The following is a 22,209-nucleotide window of genomic DNA, read 5'->3' as shown; positions in this document are numbered from 1 at the left end:
AATATGGGGAGTGGGCTGTTCTGTTGGGCAGACACTATGTTAGAGGAGATGTATCTCCTAGGTCCAGTAAAATGAAACTGTTTAATACAGGTAGTCCTCAATTTACGATCACAATTGAGCTCAACATTTCTGTTGCTAACCAAGAGAGTTGTTAAGTGAGTTTTCCTCCCATTTGACAACCTTTCTTGCCACAGTTGTTATGTGACTCACTGCAGTACTAACACAATTGTTAAGTGAATCTGGCTTCTCCGTGCTACAGTTGAGCCTAAGCCTGTTCATCCACTTCCAGACTCCCAAGGCATCCAGATACTGGCTTACAACTTTAAAAAGCATCATTTGGTCAACTCAAGGTTGAGATGATTTAGCTGGCTCGCATCAGTGAACTAATGATACTTAACTCAAGAGTTTTGAATGACCTCACCCAGTGGCTTCAGATGTGAAAAAGGAAAAAGGAGACCACCTAATCCCGAGACTCATTACATAACAGAGATCTCTTCCTCAGAATAACAAAGTCTGTTCGATGTAAATAGCCGAATATAGATAGATAAGTGAAAGAGAATGAAATAAAGAGGGTTAAAAATGCGAAACTGCATATAATAACGGCGGCAAGGATTGCTTATGCCCAGAAATGGAAAAACAAGCTAACCCCAAGTGAAGAGGAAATAATAAGAAAGGTGATGGACTGTGCCGAAATGGACAAATTAACTAAAGAAATCCAGGGAAAAGAAGAATCAGAATTCTATCAGATATGGGATAAATGGTATAGGTGGATGGAGGAAAGAAATAGGAATCCTAGGCGATAAATAAACAGAATGTGGTAGCTCTCATAGATGGCTGTCGGTGTTAAAATGTTTATCCATTGAATAATATAAATACGAATGTCTCTTGATAAAAGTACTCTCAGAACAAATGTAGCTAAAGGAGAATGTGGGTATCATTTTTGATTTAAAATGCACAATTTAATGTGAATGAAGTATAAAGAATGATTGTAGTAATGCACGGAACTCAAATGTAACCAATTGACATGCTAGCTGGCAGTTGTATTGAAGAGTGTTTTGTGTGTGTGTTATTTGTTTAATTAAAACAATTAAAAAAAGAGAAAAAAATATGCGAAACTGTATAGAAATGTATCGAGAGGAAAAATAGTGCATGTAAAGTGCACATATGAACCGATTGAGAACTGCTACGAGAAGGAATATGAAATTCTGGTGTGATATATAAATGTAATATATGTCTTTGTTACTGTGGGTAGGTGTTCAAAATTAAAAATTAAAAAAAGAGATCACTTCCTCACTCAATGCCAACTGAAATTTGAAGATCTCCCATAACAGTCTCTCTCCCTCCCGTTTATAATGTCCTAGTTGGTTCAAAATGATTCCATGATTAATGGTATTGAATGCTCAAAGATCAAGGATGACCGGAATAGATGCATGTCAAAGATCACAACTGTCTCCATGGCTGAATCCTAACTGGAAGGAATCCAGATAATTTTCTTCCACCCCAGCGCTCTGAAATCTCAGACCAACACCTTCTCTAAAAGCTTCCCCAGAAAGAGACATTGGAAACCAGTCAGAAATTATTCAACAATGAATAATGAAGAAAAAAGAGACAGATGAAAATAGAGATTAAAAGGAGGAGTGTGGGAGCAGAATTAAAAAAATGGATAAGAATTGAAGCACTAAAAAAGAGAAGAGATGGGTAAAAAAAATGCCCTTTAAATATTAAATTAGCCTATTACAAGCTACAGAGGTAGAAATAAAATTAGGGGAAATATTAAAACATGAACTGCTTATAGAATGAATAAAAATAATAGATTAGAAATTTACAGATGTTAGGTATTTTTCTTTCAATGTATATTTTAACAATGTAACAAGACTATATAATTTGATTAATGTGATAGAGATAATTAATAATGTTAATGCGAATTGGATCAACATGAATGATATCTAGTTAAATTTGTTCATACTGTTATTGTAAATTGGATTAAAATGAACAAATGGATAAGAATTGAAGTACTAAAGAGGAGATGTATATATAATATAATGAAGATTATATAAACTTGATAAATGTGATAGAGATTATTAACAATGTTAGCGTAAACTGGATCAATATAAATGAAACTTAGTTAAATTTGTTCATATATAATAGAGAAATGTTTTGATAAAACAAGAAAGATAGAGATAAAGATGAGGAGTTAGGCATTTTTTGAATATATATGTTTGAACAATATAATGATTACTTAAATTTGAGAAATGTGATAGAGGTTACTAATACTGTTATGGTGAATTGGATTAATATGAGTGATACCCAGAACCAACTCTGTTCAAGCACATTATATAAATGTATAATTTTAAAAAATAAAAATATTGCAAAAAATAAAGAATTATTCAGCAATGTTTGGTCTAATAATGGTTTCTTTAAGAATGATTTTGTTAAATAATGAGTGAAGTACATCCCTTCACTCAAGGATGAATTCACTACCTGTTGGATCCAACTATCTTCTACTGTCTACCCACTCCAGAGTTCATGGCACACTGTCACCACATGGCAGTGAAGCATAAGTGAGCATAAGGTGGCAGCTGACATGAAGTGAACTGAAGAAGTTTCTTGGATGAGAAGCAAAACGTCTTCTCTCCAAGGAAAAATAAAGGAAGTCAAATAGTCTTTTGAAAAAGCACCTTTGGGAAAATCCCTTGGATGCACATCTCAGCTCATTCTTGACTTACCTGCTTCTCCCCACTTCTCTTCTTGTAATTCAGAAGCAGTTCCACAGCCCCCACGACTTCTTTCCGTATTGCATACAGGAGTGCATCACCCACGTAGATATTGTGGCTCAGTAACAACTCCATAATCTCTACGTTTTCATTCTCTATGGCTATTAGAAGGGCACTGCGACCAAGAGGGTCCATACAGTTGATGTTGATGTTATAGTAGATCTCCGCCTCCTCCAAGGAATGCTTTACACTGGCATAGTCCCCTTTCTCCACAGCAATGAGGTAGGCCTTCTCCTCCAAGGACAGCTCCACTTCTGCCCGGACAATTTGCAGTGGGATCCGGTCTCTATAGGGGGAGTAGTTTACTTTTTTGTAATAGAGCTGAGCCATTTTTCATAGCGACTTGGTGGGCTGTTTGGAAACAAAGAAAGAAAGCAGCTGTCAGAAATCAGAAGATTCAGGCAATTCAAATGAGTATAAAGATTCATATACAAGAATCTGACCAACTAACGGTCAATGGAAATGAGCGGGAGATAAGAGAGGCATTCAAGCTGGGCTAGACTTAGATCTCTTGCTGGTCCACGGGGACTTATGACATGTGATGCATTTGACCCAGGAGTGGGTTTCCGGCAGGCACTACTGCTGGTTCGCTCATGGGCATGCTGCGCGCAAGCTCAGTACAATGAAAAATGTTCTGCACATGCGCAGAAGCAAAAAACAAGATGGCGGTGCCTATGGCGCCACCCGGAGAACTGGTTCGGGGGCATGGCAGGCCTGGGTCGCTGCTGTTTCCTACTGGTTCACCTTAGCCGGTCTGAACCAGTAGGAACCCACCACTGATTTGAAACACCCCCCCCCCCAGGCTCAGCCTGGCCATCTCCTATGTCAGGAGAAAACTCCTGTGTTCATTATTGGGAAAGACTACATGCACAACATTTGGCATCAACATTTCCCGAAAGTCCTCCAGATGTATTGGACTAGTCCTCCTGATTTTGGAATGTGTAGATGACCTTGAAGGTCGAGGAAAAAAGATGCTGCCTATGAAAAAAGCTGGTAAGAGGCAGGAGCCAACAATCATTTAATGGTCTGCTACAGAAACGTAGGAAGGACCCACCATAATGGATCAAGCAGTTAAAAGTGGCAGCAACAAGTTTATACATTCAGATTTGCAAGATTCTGGTAATGTATTCTTACAATACAGTGGAATTAGTTGTGTTTCTTGTCTGCTTTACCTGAGAGGGCTGACAAACTACCAATTAGCAGGCCCATTCTGTGAATAGCATGGAAATCAAGCTGTAATCTATCAAGCAAGCACCAAGTTAGGAAAGGTAAATATAGCAATAGCACTTAGACTTCTATAGCGCTTCATAGTGCTTTACAGCCCTCTCTAAGTCAGCACATTTCCCCCCAACAACTTGGGTCCTCATTTTAATGACCTCGGAATGATGGAAGGCTGAGTCAACCTTGAGCCAGTCAGGATCAAACTCCTGGCAGTCAGCAGAGTTAGTCTGCAGTACTGCATTATAAAATATGCTTTTTAAAGGTGTTTTTATTATTGATTGCATTGCATTGTGTTTTTATACCTGCCCATCTCAACAAGTGACTTTGGACAATCATAGAAACTATGTATGTGTATTGGGGGGGGGGTGTTACTGAGTAAAATTGTTGCCATACATATAAGGTAAAGGTTCCCCTCGTACATATGTGCTAGTCATTCCCGACTCTAGGGGGCAGTGCTCATCTCCATTTCAAAGCTGAAGACCCAGCGCTCTACAAAGACGTCTCCATGGTCATGTGGCCAGCATGACTCAATGCCAAAGGCACGTGGAATGCTGTTACCTTCCCACCAAAGGTGGTTCCAATTTTTCTAGTTGCATTTTTTACATGCTTTCAAACTGCTAGGTTGGCAGAAGCTGGGACAAGGAACAGGAGCTCACTCCTTTACGCGGCGCTAGGGATTTGAACTGCTGAACTGCCATATATGTAAACCTAGCAAAGAAATGGGGTCCTTAACACATTCAAGGCCCTTTTCTGACACCTTAATTACCATTAGATTGGGAAGATCTCTTTCTTTACTTTTCTATATTTGTCACAGTAGTATGTTAGCTGGAGCATAAGATGAAACCTGAGAAGTATCAAAGGAGTAGTTCAGTTTAATCATAAAACTTTATAGATTATTTATCTTGTCAGCATCTAAATTAACCATCTTCAATATGTGCCCTCCAGATGTGTAAATTTCTATTCAGAAGTTGTGGATGCTCCATCACTGGAAGGTTTTAAGAAGAGATTGGACAGCCACTTGTTCAGAATGGTATAGGATCTCCTGCTTGGGCAGGGGGTTGGACTAGAAGACCTCCAAGGTCCCTTCCAATTCCATTATTTGGTATGTTGCCCAGAATTCTTACACAGCTTGAAAATAGGAGCATCTTCCAGATTTCAAATACAAGGCAAATTGAAGACCAGGATTCCTTTGCATTGGCAATGCTCAGATTTCAGGATTAGACTCTGCTTACAAAACATGTGAACTAAAATGCATCATGTGTAGAAACTATGGCAAATGCAGTGGTGGGATTTTGCCGGTTTGCACCTATTCGAGAGAACCAGTTGTTAATTTTCTAAGCAGTTTGGAGAACCGGTTGTTGGAAGAAATCTCCTTTTGTGTTTTTTCCACTTCACAGGGCTAATCCTGTAAGGAAGGCAGGAAGGAAACATTCTGGTGTTGTTTCTAGCCTCATCTTTATTGCCCTGCTTACAGAAACTGCCTCTCCGGTTAACCCTGATTACATTGTAACAGCTAAGGCCCATCAACATGACGTTGAGTTGGCCATGCCCGCTAGTCAAATGACCACCGAGCCACGCCTACCCAGCTGGTCATTAGGGCTGAGAACCGGTTGTTAAATTATTTGAATCCCACCATTGTGCAAATGCATGGTGGTCTAGGAAGAGACAGGAAAGGTGAAAGGTTGTTGACAAATCTATATAAATGTATGCATATTCTGAACTCTCTTTGATTTATAACCACAGATTCAGAGATGCTCAATATGTGTGAAGCAACTGCAATCACTAGAACATTAATGAAGTAGTGACATATTTTTATACTGTCTTGTTAATGAGCAAGCATCTTTTCCATTACTTTTTTCAGTCTTCAGATGTTCTTACCAAGCACTCTCTGTGTGACCTTGCAGTAGTTTTATTTACATTCTGACACATTTAATTATTTTTAGTGCAACCTCCTCTCTTTTCACAATTTATAAATAAATCTTGACGAGGATTTCAGGCTACGGAAGGGCAGGCTGGAATCTTTTGGTCCATGGATGCCGTCGTCAAGTGCAAGACAGTTCTCTCTTGAGCAAAACCTGCAAATTGAACACGAGTTCTTTCTAGCCATTAAACCTCCAGGGCTACAATCCAAAAACAGAAGACAGAATAAACTGAGTTGGAGGGCAATGATGGAAAAACTACTGCTAGGGACTTTTAAGGTAAACCCATAAATGCTGAAATTCTCGTTAAACTACTTCCAGTGGGGCAGATAAGTTAAAATTGCACTAAAAATGACATAAAGGAAAAGGTTCTCCTCACACATATGTGCTAGTCATTCCTGACTCTAGTGGGCAGTGCTCATCTCCATTTCAAAGCCAAAGAGCCAGCACTGTCCATAGACATCTCCATGGTCATGTAGCCGGCCTGACTAAATGCCAAAGGCACATGGAGCACTGTTACCTTCCCACCAAAGGTGGTTCCTATTTTTCTAATTGCATTTTTATATGCTTTCGATCTGTTAGCTTGGCAGAAGCTAGGACAAATAATGGGAGCTCACTCCGTTATGTGGAGGTTATGGGGATTCGAACCACCGAACTGCCATGCATGTAAACCTAGCAAAGAAATGCGGCCCTTAACACATTCAAGGCCCCTTTCTGACCCCTTAATTAGCACTAGATTTGGAACAGGGCGCTAGGGATTTGAACTGACGACTTTTCTGATCGTCAAGATCAGTGTCTTAACCTGTGAGCCACTTTGTCCCTTTTAAACATGACATGGTTGTAACTAAATAAAAGAACTAGAATAAATAAAAAGTTTTCATTACATTGCTGTCATTCTGTCACCTTCTCAAATCCCTCCATCTTGACATTGTAGGTTTCTAAAAAAAATTCACCTCTTAGAAAACCAAAAGCACTCTTGCAATTGTGTTATTATGGGCAATGAAGGGAGATAGAACATTTCTGGCAATTAAAGTACATCCCCAAAATTCTGCAATATTGTGCCAATATCAGTCTATGGTCCCTACCATCCCTTTCTTGTTGGAGGCACCATTTAAAGTACTTCTGGTTGAAACGATTAGCCAGTGACATCAGGGGTGGCATTCAAATTGTTTTACTAACAGTTCTGTGGGCGTGGCTTGGTGGGCATGGCAGGGGAAGGATACAGCAAAATCTCCATTCCCGCCCCACATAAGGGGAAGGATACTGTAAAATCTTAATTCCCACCCCACTCCAGGGAAAGGATACTACAAAATCCCCATTCCCTTTCCATTCCATGCGAAGGATACTGCAAAATCTCTATTCCCACCCCACTCCAAGGGATGGATACTGTAAAATCTCCATTCCCTCCCCATTCCAGGGAAAGGATACTGCAAAATCTCCATTCCCACCCCACTCCAGATGAAGGATATTGCAAAATCCCCATTCCAGAGGAAGGATACTGTAAAATCTCCATTCCCTCCCCATTCCAGGGAAAGGATACTGCAAAATCTCCATTCCCACCCCACTCCAGATGAAGGATATTGCAAAATCCCCATTCCAGAGGAAGGATACTGTAAAATCTCCATTCCCACCCCACTCCAGGGGAAGGATACTGCAAAATCCCCCTTCCCACCCCACTCCAGGTGAAGGCTATTGCAAAATCCCCATTCCCTCCCTATTCCATGTGAAGGATACTGCAAAATCCCCATTCCATGCAAAGGATACTATAAAATCTCCATTCCCTCCTCATTCAATGTGAAGGATACTGCAAAATCCCCATTCCCTCCCAATCAGCTGGGACTCGAGAGGCAGAGAATAGATGGGGGCGGAGCCAGACAGAGGTGGTATTTGCTGGTTCTCCAAACTTCTCAAAATTTCCGCCACCGGTTCTCCAGAACTGGTCAGAACCTGCTGAATACCACCTCTGGTTCCCGCCAAGGAGCTGGAGCAGATGGGACTCATTGCCACCATGCAGCAGCACTCAGGTCGCCAATGCAGGCTTGTTAACCTCCAACCCATCATCCTAACCATATAGCCACTGAGCTCCTAGTCTACAGTATTATCTTATCAAATAATACCTGATAAGAAACCAGGGTTTGCTTATTTATTGTTTTCATTGCCTGCCTGGTGTATTTAAGAATTTAAAGATTTTTTTAAAAGGCTACCAGTCAGCCAGAGTAGCCCTCCCAGTCCTTCAATTTCAACTTTTTGGCTTTTTCACAGCTGACACTGTTTGTATTTCCAAACAAGGTTTTTCAAAAAGTTTTCTTTAGCAAGATTTCTTGGGACAAAAAGCATACGTTTGGAAAGATTACATGAACTCCAGCAACTGAATTATTTTTTTATTTAGGACCACTTTATATCTATGTACTATGTAAGCTGTTGGATTGTCTTTCTAATCCTTTTTCTATGTTCCAATGAGCATAATTTCTTATCCCCAACTATCTTACTGGACACTTGCATGGAAAATAACATTGGACGGGTGGCCCACTACTCCCATACGTACCTGCCTAAATTGCAAACAAAAATAAAATAGGATATAAATTCTGTTAGAATATCCATGACTGGAAGAAACATGAGAACAAGGTCAGCCAATGAATAGGCATAGCAACTAAGTCAGCCAATGGGAGCTTAAACAGATCTGAGTCTGTGCAGAGAATTGAAACAGAAACTTAAAGCAGTCTGCTGCTCTGAGAAGTAAACTAGCAGTCCGTCTGGGCTTGTCTGCTGAAATGAAGCTAACTGCTTGTATTTGCCTGTAACTCTCCTGCCTTGTGTTTACTTGGTATTGTACATTTATTCATATCTTCTTATGTATATATATAAAGAAGTTAATGAATCCAGCTGCATCAGTTACCTGTGTGTGCTTCTGGATTTGAATTTCTGCAACAAACTCTAACAAGTTCAGTAATAACTCAAGAAATAGTGCCTGTTCCCAGCTAGTGCCTCAATCCATAATCACATCAGAGTTCTACATGTCTTTCTGGCAATTACAAATGGTTCTGCAGAAAGCTGCAAGCAATCTCTCCATTGCTCCATCCTTCAGCATTATCCAGTTAAACATTTCCCTGAACTTTAGAGGGACTGAGTGGAGAATGCCCTTGCACAGCCTTCTGGAGACTTCCCTTGGATCTTCCAGCCAGTGCTGAAATTCAAAATTTTGCACTATCGGTTCTGTGGGCATGGCTTGGGATGTGTGGTGTGGATTGGTGGATGCGGCTTGGTGGGCAGAGCAGGGGAAGGATACTCAGGGGTGGATTCCGGTTATTGTTACAACTGGTTCACTCAGGGACGAGATTCGCATGCATGCTTGATGCGCTTGATGCATGCATGCACAGTAGTAAAAAAATTGGTTCTGCGCATGCACAGAAGCAAAAAACAAGATAGAACCGGTTCAGGGGCATGGCCAGCCGAGTTACTACCTACTCGGCCAAACTGGTCTGAACCGGTCCGAACCAGTAGAAATCCACCTCTGAGGATACTGCAAAATCTCCATTCCCACCCCACTCTGGGGCCAGCCAGAGGTGGCATTTGCCAGTTCTCTGAACTATTCAAAATTTCCACTACCGGTTCTCCAGAACCTGTCAGAACCTGCTGGATTTCACCCCTGCTTCCAGCCCAATTAAGTCAACGTGCTTATAACTGTTCCATAGGGCATAAATCAAGACAGGTTGGCACTTCATCTGAAGTGGATTAAGCTCTTGCTTGTTTCTCAGGCAAGTAGCTGCTGTTCTTCTGATAGGAAGAGAATTCACTGGGCTCCATGTCAACTATTTTTCATTACTGAGGTTTTCTAGGCATCTCCCAAGCTAACTCAGAATTGGAAGGTGGGAGAAACACTTCGTCCTGTGGGATGGTCTGGAGAATGTAACTTTTGACATTTCTTCTTTCAGGGAGATTATACCCATGGCCTCCGCCAAACCTAAGGAATGTGCTGGATGAAACCAATTTATAGAAGATAGACCATGATAGGTCAACAGGATGGAACCTCAATATATCAGAATATTTTATTTCTTTCTGTTCAATGGTGTCTAATTTTTGGAAACTGCCTGGACTAATTCCAGAGGTTTTCTTGGCATGATTTTAAGAAGGTTTGTCTTGCCTCTTGTCTAAGGCTGAGAAAGAGTCACTGGCTCAAGTTAACCAGCTTACTTTGTGCCCAACATGGGACTAGAGATCATGGTCTCCTGGTTTCTAGCTGATGCCTTAACCACTACCCCAAAGGGATTCCCCCAATAAAAACAGAATATCAGAATTGGAGGGGACTTTGAGGTCTTCTAGTCCAACCCCATGCCCAAGGAGGAGCATGCTATACCATTCCAGACAAGTGACTGTCCAATCTCTTCTTAAAAACTTCTAGTGATAGGGCACCCACACCTTCTTAAGGTAAGCTGTTCCACTAATTGTTCTCATTGTCAGGAAATTTCTTCTTAGTTCTACGTTGCTTCTCTCCTTCATGAGTTTCCATCCATTGTTTCTTGTCTTGTCTCCTGGTGCTTTAGAAAATAGGTTGACTTCCCTCTTCTTTGTGGCAACCCCTCAAATATTGGAACACTGCTATCGTGTCACCCCTGGTCCTTCTTTTCATTAGACATACTCAGTTCCTGCAACCATTCTTTGTATGTTTTAGGCTCCATCCCATAATCATCTTTGTTATATGTGTGCATTCTCACTGTTAAGAAATTTCTCCTTACCTCTATGTTGCTTCTCTCTTTGATTAAGTCTTTAAGAAGATGTTGGATAGCCATTTGTCTGAAACAGTGTAGGGTTTCCTGCCTAGGCAGGGGGTTGGACTAGAAGACCTCCAAGGTCCCTTCCAACTCTGCTATTGTATTGTATTGTATTGATTATTTGCCATCCATTGTTTCTTGTCTTATCTTCTGGTGCTTTAGAAAATAGGTTAACCTCCCTTTTCTTTATGGCAGACCCTCAAATATTGGAACACTGTTATCGTGTCACCCCTAGTCCTTCTTTCCACTAGACTACGGTAAAGGTTCCTCTTGCATATATGTGCTAGTCATTCCTAACTCTAGGGGGCAGTGTTCATCTCCCTTTCTAAACCAAAGAGTCAGCGCTGTCCAAAGACGTCTCCATGGTCATGTGGAGGCGCACAGAACGCTGTTACCTTTTCATCAAAGGTGGTTCCTATTTTTCTATTTGCATGTTTACATGATTTCGAGCTGCTAGGTTGGCAGAAGCTGGGAGAAGTAATGGGAGATCACCCCATTATGCGGCGCTAGGGATTTGAACCGCCAAACTGCCGAACATTCTGATCGACAAGTACAGCATCTTAGCCACTGAGCCACTGTGTCCCGTGTTCACTAGACTAGAGATGCCCAATTCCTGCAACTGTTCTTCATAAGTGAACTTCTTCACTAATACGTCATTGTCTATCACTCTTGTGGACAACAATTCTCCTGTTCCCAGATGTGGAAATACTGGCAGGCAGGATAACTCCATGTTGTAATGAAGCTTTTCTGTTTCCCACCAGTTTTCATATTAGGAAAAGTTAAATGCTATCTCATTCTGAGGGAGATAATCATATCTCTATGTTGGGGTTAGAATGTGAGATGGTATATAAAAATATGTTCATTTCATTTCCACACCCTTCAACTAAAATCCCAACAGAACATGTCAAGTTGTGATGAATTGCCATCAGCAGAGAAAAGGGGAATAGAACATGAGCTGCACTCGGCATGCTGATATAAGAGAGAAAAAAAGTCTGAATTATTAATTTAATTCAACAGATTTCACCAATGTTCTGCAAATGAAGAGGCATTGTTATTTTACACTCACCTAAAAGTGCACAAATACAAGTTACCAGAGCTGTGCTTTTGATCCTTGCCATATTCTCTCCCCCAACTGACTTTCTAGCTAGAAGATCCTCTGTGGGAAGTTGAAAACGTCAATTTCTGCCATCATTTTTTTTTTTTAAGAATGTCTGTGAGCCTCATTAGGGCCCATAGGGGTTCTCAGAAAATGACATAGCTTTGCATGGGTATAGGCCCATTCCAAAGCAGTAGAAGGATGCCGAAGAAAGATGATGTAACCGTTTCTTTTTAGAAATTGGGAGACTGTGAATTCTAGTTCTACCCCAGGGGTGCGTTGCTGGGGGTTCAGGAGAACCTCTAGCTAAGATTCTGTGCAGTTCAGAGACTCCTCAAATCCCACTCCTGGCTGGCCCTGCCTATCCCCCTCTGCCCAGGAGCTCGCACATGGCCCGTTTTGGGTGCAGATAAGCGTCCAAGAAATTTCTTCAGTCCTGACTGAACGATGGAGAATGGAAGGATTTATATTCCTTGCAATCATCCGAGCATTGCAAGGTATATAAATCCTTCCATTCTCCACCATTCTGTTTTGGGATAACCATAACCTGGATGACTGAGAATCTCCATAGATATTCTCCAAATGGAGGAACACAAGTTCCAATGTTCACAAATATAACATCTGACACTTTTCTTTTTTCGTAAATGAGAACTGCTGGGTTACACCCCTGTGCAAATACATACCAAATTCTGTAGACAAACACCCTGCTTTATCTTGTTCGTTGGCTGTTTTAGTTCATAACTGATAAGTAGTAGTATTTATCAGCTCCAACCCAACTTGATAACGTGGAGAATGCATCTCTATAATGTGTTTTTGAGTCAGAAAGGCATTGCTCACACAATGGAGTTAACTGTCTGCTTCACTAAAGGAAAAGAAAATCGGAATCTGCTATAAAACCTTTTGTGGTTCCTCCCCCCGCCCCCCACTCCCCATCTCTGGTCTATTGGGATCCTGAGTGAGCAGCAAAGCTGAAATAAACAGGCTAGAGCAGATATCAGAATGAACCATCTGCCAGCTCACAAATAGCACACTGAGCTATTTGTTATTTCAATAAATTCACTTGGGAAGCTGCGACTGGGTATCATTATTTTAAATGCTGTCAATACATCATATAGCTCTTTTGCCATGGTGTCAGGTGACAATTGCATTTCTAAGATGCTACAGACTCCAAACAGCCATTTAAAGAATAACCACATTTACATATTGGGGACGTACGAAAAAAGTAAAAAAAAACAACAAATAAATGTATTGATTCACAAGATTTTAAAGACTAGGGCAGTGATGGCGAACCTATGGCATGCGTGCCACAGGTGGCACGTGAAGCCATTTGTCAGGGCACAGGAGGCACTGCCCTGTCAGCTGGCCAGCGCGCATGCGCGCACTGGCCAGCTGAGTTCACCCTTTTTAAAAGCCATTTTTCGCCCTCCCCAGGCTCCAGAGGCTTTATAGGAGCCTGGGGAGGGCGAAAAGAGCCTCCCCCGGCCTGCCCGGAGGCCCTCCGGAGGCTTCAGGAGCTTCCCTGATACCTTCGGAGCACTCAAAATGACCCTTCCTGTTTGCTCGGAGGATCATTTTGAGCGCTCCAAAGGCTTCAGGGACTGTCCGGAGGCTTCCCTGATGCCTCCAGAGAGTGTCCGGGGGGGCGGGGGAGGCTGTTTTTGCCCTCCCCAGGCTCCTATAAAGCCTCTGGAGCCTGGTGAGGGCGAAAAAAGCATGTAAAAATGGGAGGAGCGCCTGTAGTGCGCCTATGCGCACTGGGGGTTCTCGCATTGCATTATGGGTGTGGCACGCCCGCACACGACCCCCCTGCACTCCCCCCACTTATGACCCCCCTGTGCTCCCCCCACTTATGACCCCCCTGCGCTCCCCCCACTTATGGCATGCGAGCCAAAAAAGGTTCGTCATTGCTGGACTAGGGTACAAGTCAGGGGTGGGTTGCTACTGGCATTACTGCCAGTTCGGCACACACAAAAAATTACTTGTCCCAGCTTCTGCCAACTTAGCAGTTCGAAAGCACAAGTAGAAAAATAGGAACCACCTTTGGTGGGAAGGTAACACCATTCTGTGCGCCTTCGGCACTTAGTCATGCCGGCCACATGACCATGGAGACGTCTTCGGACAGTGCTGTCTCTCCGGCTTTGAAATGGAGATTTTTCAAATTGCTGGCCTGGCTCAAGTTGCTGGCCTGGCTCAACTTTGATCCAACTATATCGCTCCTGACGGGTTTTTTATTTGGGGTATTTTAATTATATTCAATTTATTTAGGGGTTTTTAAACATTGTGTTTTTACTTGTTTTTATCTATCAGTTCACCTCCTCCTTGTATATGTCGTATATATGTCTTGGTATATGTTTTGTTATATGTATGTCGATATATTTATTTCCTATGTTTTGTTGTACGCCGCCCCGAGTCCTTCGGGAGAGGGTGCGGCTAAGAAATAAATATTTATTATTATTATTATTATTATTATTATAGATTAGCACCGCCCCCTAGTGTCAGGAACGACTAGCACGTATGTGCGAGGGGAACCTTTACCTTTATCTTTACAGGAAAAAAATTTGTTCTTACATTGATTGTTTGTAAACGCAAATAGTTTTTTAATATTGCTCTTTTGTGATGTTTAATCGATGCCAATTCTCTGCTGAGATGGAAATATTTCTCCATCCTTTCTCTGAAGCATGTGAATCCTGTTTTTTTCCTTCATCTGTGATGTCCCCATTTTGTTGAAACTGATTTATCTGCTTAATAATTGCAGTACTGATGTGTTCCACCCCCCCCCCCCCGCTCAAACCCTGCCTGCAAGCTATCTACCCCACCCCCTCCACACCCACCCACTCTCTAATCCTCTTACAATTCCTTTCCTGGGAGGATCGCCCACAAAAGGGGAAGGGGCCTTGTTCTCATGCCTTCCAGCCCTCTACAGATGACTCTGCAACCTGTGGAAGCAGAGCACATGGTTCCAGATGCTGCCTCCAGAGGAAACCTTCCACTCATTGAGTCAGGAATTTGGTTTGGATCCAGCCCTCCAAGTCATCACAGCAACCAGAGTGGAGCAGACCTTCCCAAGCCTGACTGATCAGTCTTACTACCAAGCCAAGTCTAATGCCACCTGGCAGACATGAAAGAGGAAGGGCCCTGAGTGTCAGGCCTGCAAGCAATCTTTTATTTTGGACCTCAGGCCTGCCACACTTTCTATTATTCTACTATGCATTTTCTATTGTGGGAAAATGGGAGGGATGATTTTACGGAGTTAGATGATATGTAGCCATAACAAAATTATTTCTAGAAAGCCAAGGTCATCCTTTGTCTTTGCAACTCTGCACCTGACTGGAAATGGATGGGTGGAAGCTGCCAGCATGGCAGTGGGAGATTGGACCATGTGACGGACTTGTGGGTGTGGGGGCAAGATCTTGAACTTTCAACTGGGTGGGAAAACCGGGAAGCTTTCAGATTCAGGTTTTCCCAGATGTGCCAACATGGCCCTCTTAATAAATTGGAACTTTGAGGAATCCTTTGCCTCAGACTCTGATTTAATTTTGGATGCTATTTGGAACCCTGACACTGAGATGGACAAATAAAGACCAAAAGACTCTTTTCAATCCCCAGGAGACAGCTGGAAAGGCTATGGGGGAGGGTGGAAATTCATTGTAAGGTTTTCTTTCTTTGCTTCATTCACAATTGTAAGTGATCAATTAAATTGATTCATGTAGGGATGGCATTTGGGAGGGGTTGACACAGCAAGTTCCAAACACCTTAGATTTCTGTCTAGTGGGAGGGAAATTTGTCCAGAATGTCTGTATTGCCTGTATTGTAAAAGTAGCTGCATACACAAGCACACACATAGAGAGACAACATTCAGAATTAGACTGAGGTTATCCCTTTCACCTATCTGCACACAAAGCTTCTCCTAGGTTGGTTTTTGTTCTGTGGCACTAAGGCCTCCCTGCTAATTCCATGGGGAAGGGGCAATTCTCCTCAGGCAATTCCCTCACTTGAAGAGATAGCAGAAAAGAGATCTCCAAAACCCAAGCCCTGACTGTGACTCACAAATGAGGCTGCCCAGTTGCCCAGTAAAGCAGGATATGTTGCACTGGACATCTGATGAGTAGGAGTCCTAAGGCTCATTGTGTATAATTTTAAAAATACTAAATAGAATGGGTTGCACAATGGCTAACCTCAATTTGGACTCACAAATCCTGGGTGCACTGAAGTAAGAGCTAAGGCAGGTTCAGTAACCACCTCTTATTTATTTTTATTTATTTATTTATTAAATTTATAAACCGCTCCCTCTCCCTGAAGGGACTCGGGGCGGTGTACAGACAAAAGTTAAAATACCATATACATGGTCTTGGAAATGGGCAGCCTGTAATTTGAAGGAAAACCATGGCTGTGAAGAATTTTGAGCTTGCTTGAAACCTGACTGGAAGCTCACAGAAAGTGATATCTAGTGCCTAAAAATAATTGGCATGGAAAATTGGATACTGCAAATTTCTTTTCAGAACTTTTGCCCTGGCTGCCAGACCTGCATGGTTGAAAGCTCTCCTTTTGGGAGCCACTGAAAGAATCCTTTTCTACTGCCTCTATCAATGCCTTCCCCTTTGCATCAGAAAAATTAAAAGCACCCATCAAGTCTCCCCGATCTGATCAATTTTTAATCTTTTGCCAATAAAATGTGTGTTCCACCAACATAGTTTGGCAAAAAGGGGGGAACTGTAAGAAATTTAGCACCCACCCATCTCCTAAAAGGATGAAATATTCTAAGAAATATTAAAAAGGACATGACAGGACAGTGATGGCGAACCTTTCTTGGCTCGCGTGCCAAAAGTGGGGGGAGCGCAGGGGGGTTGTGCATGGGTGTACCACACCCATAATGTTATGTGCATGACCCCAGTGTGCATGCACGCACGGCCAGTGCCCCCCCCCCAATTTTTGGCATGCTTTTTTCACATCCCCAGGCTCCAGAGGCTTTATAGGAGCCTGGGGAGGGCAACCACAGCCTCCCCCCCCTGGAGCCCCTCCAGAGGCTTCAGGAGCTTCCCTGAAGCCTCCGGAGTGTGAAAAACTGACCCTATGGGTCAACCGGAAATTGGGGAGTGGACTTCCGGTTTGCTTGTAGAGCCGGTTTTAGCCCTCCGAAGCCTTCAGGGGCTTTCAGAAGGCTTCCCTGAAGGCTCCGGAGGGCAAAAAACAACCCTATGAGCAAACGGAAGTCCATAGGGCTGATTTTTGCCCGCCAGAGCCTTCAGAGAAGTCTCCTGAAGCCTCTGGAAGACTAAACCTGGCCCTACGAGCAAACCAGAAGTTCCCGAACTTCCGGTTTGCCCATAGGGCTGGTTTTTTGCACTTCAGGGAAGCCTCCGGAGGGCAAAAAAATGGCCTCAAAAGAAGGCTGAAGTCAGCTGGCAAGTGTGTGCATGCGCGCTGACCAGCTGACAGGGCAACGCCTCGTGTGCCCTTATAAATGGCTCCATGTGCCACCTGTGGTACACATGCCATAGGTTCGCCATCATGGTGATAGGATTAGCTTCATTACCTCATCACCCAGAAAGATTCAACCAAGCCTGGGACTCAAGACAACCTACAATGTTACCCCTGCATGACCCCATGGGAGTCTGACAACCAATCTGGATACCTGCCCTTACACAGAAACAGGGAGCTCCAAGGCGGGGCCCAAGAGAGGGTATAAATCAATCAATATCTTTCTCTCTCTCTCTCTCCCTCCCTCCCTCCCTCCCTCCCCCCCTCTCTCTCTCTCCCTCCCTCCCTCTCTCTCTCTTCCATGTGCTTGATTTCCCAGGACCTCAAACCATGTGGTCCTGCCCACAATTAAACCATGTTTCCAAATAGCCTCCATATTTCCAGTGTCTTTCTCCCCATTGCAACTGAACCCAGATGGACATTTCTATCAACAACATGCCATAAAAACTTCTTTCTATTTCTTGTGATCTTGCTGTAGTTTTCTTTCTCTCTTTTCTTTGTTTCCTTTATTTCTACTCTAGTTTTAGGCCCTCTTAAAACTTTTAATAAAATTTATATTTAAAAAAACTAGAATGAAAGCATTTCTGGTTCCACCACACTCCAAAACCAGAATTCCAGACTGCATCCTTTGGCGACTTCCAGCATAAGAGAGATTCCAGGGTCTGGAAAAACAGGATGTGTCTTTCAAATGATTTAGTCCTTCAGTCTCACATTCTAAGAAAAAGAGGGTCTCAAGCCAGGGTGGGTTTCAGCCGGCATTACTGCCAGTTCACTTGTGTGCACGCTAGATGCATGCTCCATGCGCATGACCAGTTCAATGGAAATTGTTCTGTGCATGCGCAGAACAAAAAAACAAGATGGCGGCTGCAGCAACCAGGGAAACGGTTCGGGGGCATGGCCAGCCTGAGTTGCTGCTGGCATTCTACTCCCGGTTCAGCTGAATTGGTAGGAACCCACCTCTGGTCTCAAGAGGGTCACAGAGAACCTACTTTAAGGAATTTGCTAATAAAGGAGGACTAGCATTCAGGACTATTTACTTGTCAATTTTAAGGTTTTCCTGTTATTTTTCTACTCAATAAAATGTTTTGAAAGGAAGGAGTTGAAATCTAGAAAGGAATAGTCTAGTCAAAAGAAGGACTTGGGGTGACATGATAACAGTGCTCCAATATTTGAGGGGTTGCCGCAAAGAAGAGGGAAGTCAACCTATTTTCGAAAGCACCAAGAGGCAAGACAAGAAGCAATGGATGGAAACTCATGAAGGAGAGAAGCAACCTAGAGCTACGGAGAAATTTCCTAACAGTGAGGACAATCAACCAGAGGCCCCAAAGGTGCTTTTTCAGGAGGCAACTGGAGTTTTTTTTTTCTTTTGACGACATTTCACTTCTCATCCAAGAAGCTTCTTCAGCTCTGCCAGGATAGTGGGAGACTGGAAGGATTGGTATTCCTTGCAGACAGCTGTTCATTAGCATCCTTTTAGAGGGTTGTTGAAGCTCTTGAAGCTATCGGTGTCCTCGGGATCACCTGAGTGGTGCAAATGGTTCCCGAGGACACAGGTAAACCTCCAAGTGGCCGTGACATGGATGACTGAGAATCTCTACAAACAATCAACCAAAGGAACTGCTGGCCTTCAGAAGTTCTGGATGCTCCTTCACTGGATGCTTTTAAGAAAAGATTGAACAATCACTTGTCCGGAATGGTGTAGGGCAATGATGGCAAACCTTTTCGGCACCGACTGCCCAAACTGGAATGTGCTTGCATGCACACCACAGCACCAGAAACTCAAGAACTAGCTGGCCGGCATGACATGCCTGTTTTTTGGCTATTTTAGGGCCATTTTCAATCCATTTTGGGCTGTTTTCAGGCCATTTTCAGGCTGCTTTCCATACATTTTTCAGGCCATTTTTGGCCTGAAAATGTCCCCAAAACAGCCCGAAAAAAAGGCTGTTTTTGGAGGTCATTTTCAGGCCATTTTCCAGTGCTCCGCTGCCCGTGAATACCAGCTGCCAAAAACCAGAAGAGCAGCTGGCGATGGCTCACGTGTCCACAGAGAGGGCTCTGCGTGCCACCTCTGGCATGCATGCAGAGGTTTGTCATCATACGTATAGGGCAGTGTTTCTCAAACTTGGCGACTTTAAGTCCTGTGGACTTCAACTCCCAGAATCCCCCAGCCAGCATAGCTGGCTGGGGAATTCTGGGAGTTGAAGTCCACAGGACTTAAAGTCGCCAAGTTTGAGAAACACTGGTATAGGGTCTCCTCTCTAAATTAAAATTTAGAGTAATTTAATTTAGGGTCTCCTGCTTGAGCAGAGGGCTGGACTAGAAGACCTTTGAGATCCCTTCCGTCTCTGTTATTCTGAATTAGATACCCAACTGGCCTATACTAGAGAAGCAAAAAGCTTATGGCTGACCTGAAGAGAAACCTCAATTGGCAGGCTGTGTGCACCATATGTGAAGCTTGGTTAGTTCTAATCTTGGTTTCTAGGGTCATGTTGTAAATTCAGCCCTTTTCGGGTTCTTGGCAATTTCCTTCTGTGCGAATCTGAAAAGTAATTAATTCACTCAGTATAGAATTTTCTGCAAGCTCAGACATTCTTTAAGCTTGCACCAAGATTTATTTAATGGGTTTATTTTGATGACCAGTGCACAAAATCTTTTGCTATTATACATATTGGATTCTTTCAAGTCCCCTTTCAGAAACCATAATCGCATTAGACCTATCTGGACGTTGTTGTACACATGATTCGTATTCTATGTGGGGTATAATTTGCAATACGAAATCAGGATGCCCATCGTGAGATGACATCCATAATTTAAACTCAGATAAATCCCTTCCAAATCTCTTTTCCTGCATTGTTTGCTCAAGGCCTAGAAATGATTGAATCCATATAGACATTCTACCTTTTTCATCCCAAAGAGAGAGATTTATTCCCCACCCAGAATTAAATTACCAATAGAAGAGAACATTTGTAGCTCAGGGTGGATTGTGGGGTCCTTGGCGCCTTCTGTTTGGTGGTTTCCTAGTAGATATTCATTACTCAATGTTATGTGAATGTCATTAGTGCTAGAAGGGAGGGGGAGGGGGACATTGACTGTGGGGCCCTTGGTACAATCTAAGCTTGGTTGTTTTCTTGCAGATATTTCAAACTGGGGAGTAATGTAGACTAATCTCCTCAGGGTGCACCCTGGGCTATGTGAATTTGTCATGGCTAAACAGTCTACACACTCTGGGTTGCTGGATCTCCCAGTAAGAAGCTGCAACATTAGCATGAAAAATAAAAACAATGCTTAATGCTGTATTTTGTACAACATACAACGTTAGAGCTCACTGTAACAGCATTGCCAAAAAAGGCATTAAAAGTTGTTAATCTAATCTTACGAAACTTCTCCTCTGGTAATAACGTATTGCTAACTAGGGCATGCAAAACATTTGCCAGACCAATTCTCGAATACAGCTCATCTGTCTGGAATCCACACTGTATATCAGACATTAATACAATCGAGCTAGTCCAGAAGCATTTCACGAGAAGAGTCCTCTGCTCCTCTGCTCGCAACAGAATAACCTACGTCACCAGGCTTGAAATGTTGGGCTTGGACAATCTAGAACTACGCCGCCAACAGTCAGACTTAAGCGTAGTACACAAAATCATCCACTACAACATCCTACCAGTCAGTGACTACTTCAGCTTTAACCTCAATAATACAAGAGCACACAACAGATACAAACTCAAAGTAAACTGCTCCAAACTTGATTGCAGAAAATACGACTTCAGCAACAGAGTGGTCAATGCCTGGAATGCTCTACCTGACTCCGTTGTTACATCCTCAAATCCCCAAAACTTTAACCTTAGACTGTTTATTGTCGACCTCACCCCATTCCTAAGAGGTCTGTAAGGGGCAGGCAAAAGCGCACCAAAGTGCCTACCATCCCTGTCCTACTGTCCCCATTTATTCATATGCATTTAATTCGTACTCCTGTTTATTGTTATATCTATTATCTTGTAAACGATTGACAAAATCAAATAAATAAATAAAATAAATAAATAAATAAATTACCAAACTAGATAACGTCCTCACTGATGATTTTACCTAGTTTAATAATGAAATGCCTGCGAGAAAACAGCCAGATCCCACAGTATGTATTTAAAAATGGAACAACCGAGAACACCTAATATATTATTTCTATTTTCAATCAAAAAGAGGTAATTGAGAACTCTAAAAACTAAAGAAGAAATGTGAAGGATTAAAAAAAAAATCAGAATGCCACAATGTGCACAGATGACAACGTCAGGCCTGCAGCCATCTTTTCTTCTGGATCTTAGGCCTGCCGCACTTTCTATTATTCTACTATGCATTTTCTATTGTGGGAAAATGGGAGGGGGGATTGTACGGAGTGAGATGCAATGTAGCCATAACAAAATTCCTTCTAGAAAGCCAAAGTCATCCTTTGTCTTTGCACCTCTGCACCTGACAGGAACTGGATGGGTGGAATCTGTTGTTGTGGCAGTGGGAGATTGGACCATGGGATGGGCTTGTGAGTGTGAGGGCAAGATCTTGAACTTTCAACTCGGTGGGGGAAACCGGGAAGCTTTCAGATTCGGGTTTTCCCAGATGTGCCAATGTGGCTCTCTTAATCAATTGGAACTTAGAGCAATACTTTGCCTTGGACTCTGATTTACTTTTGGATGCTATTTGGAACCCTGGCAGATAATACTGGTCCTCCCGAAACCCCTAGTAGAGCAACAGTTTCCTGCTTCTTTGTAGAATGTCGGTTAAAGCTAATGGACATTTGATTGGCACAGCCTAAATTTAGCTGCCACCAAATGTTCTCCCTTTGTGAACTATAGTCTGAAAGGTTTTCAATGAAGTGTCAGCATTGTAGAATCAGACTGGAGAACCTGGATTTTGCCCTGTCCTTTCCTTTAAAAACTCACACAAAAGATTAACGCCGGGGA

The 22,209-nt window shown here is 42.7% G+C and overlaps 1 protein-coding gene across 1 annotated transcript in view; it reads right to left on the bottom strand.

The window, feature by feature from the left end:
- Window positions 1–22,209, bottom strand: part of TRPC5 (transient receptor potential cation channel subfamily C member 5) — a 219,587-nt gene that overhangs the window by 159,603 nt on the left and 37,775 nt on the right. Inside the window, exon 2 of the mRNA XM_081963976.1 lies at window positions 2,727–3,125. Coding sequence (XP_081820102.1) covers window positions 2,727–3,104 — 378 coding nt within the window. The 5' untranslated portion in view covers window positions 3,105–3,125. The remainder of the gene's footprint in view (window positions 1–2,726; window positions 3,126–22,209) is intronic.

This window comes from Natrix helvetica (assembly GCF_964273705.1).
Source record: "Natrix helvetica genome assembly, chromosome: 11".
NCBI classification, from domain to species: Eukaryota; Metazoa; Chordata; class Lepidosauria; order Squamata; family Natricidae; genus Natrix; species Natrix helvetica.
The sequence above is the reverse complement of the archived record's forward strand: the minus strand, read 5'-3'. Positions and strand labels throughout refer to the sequence as shown.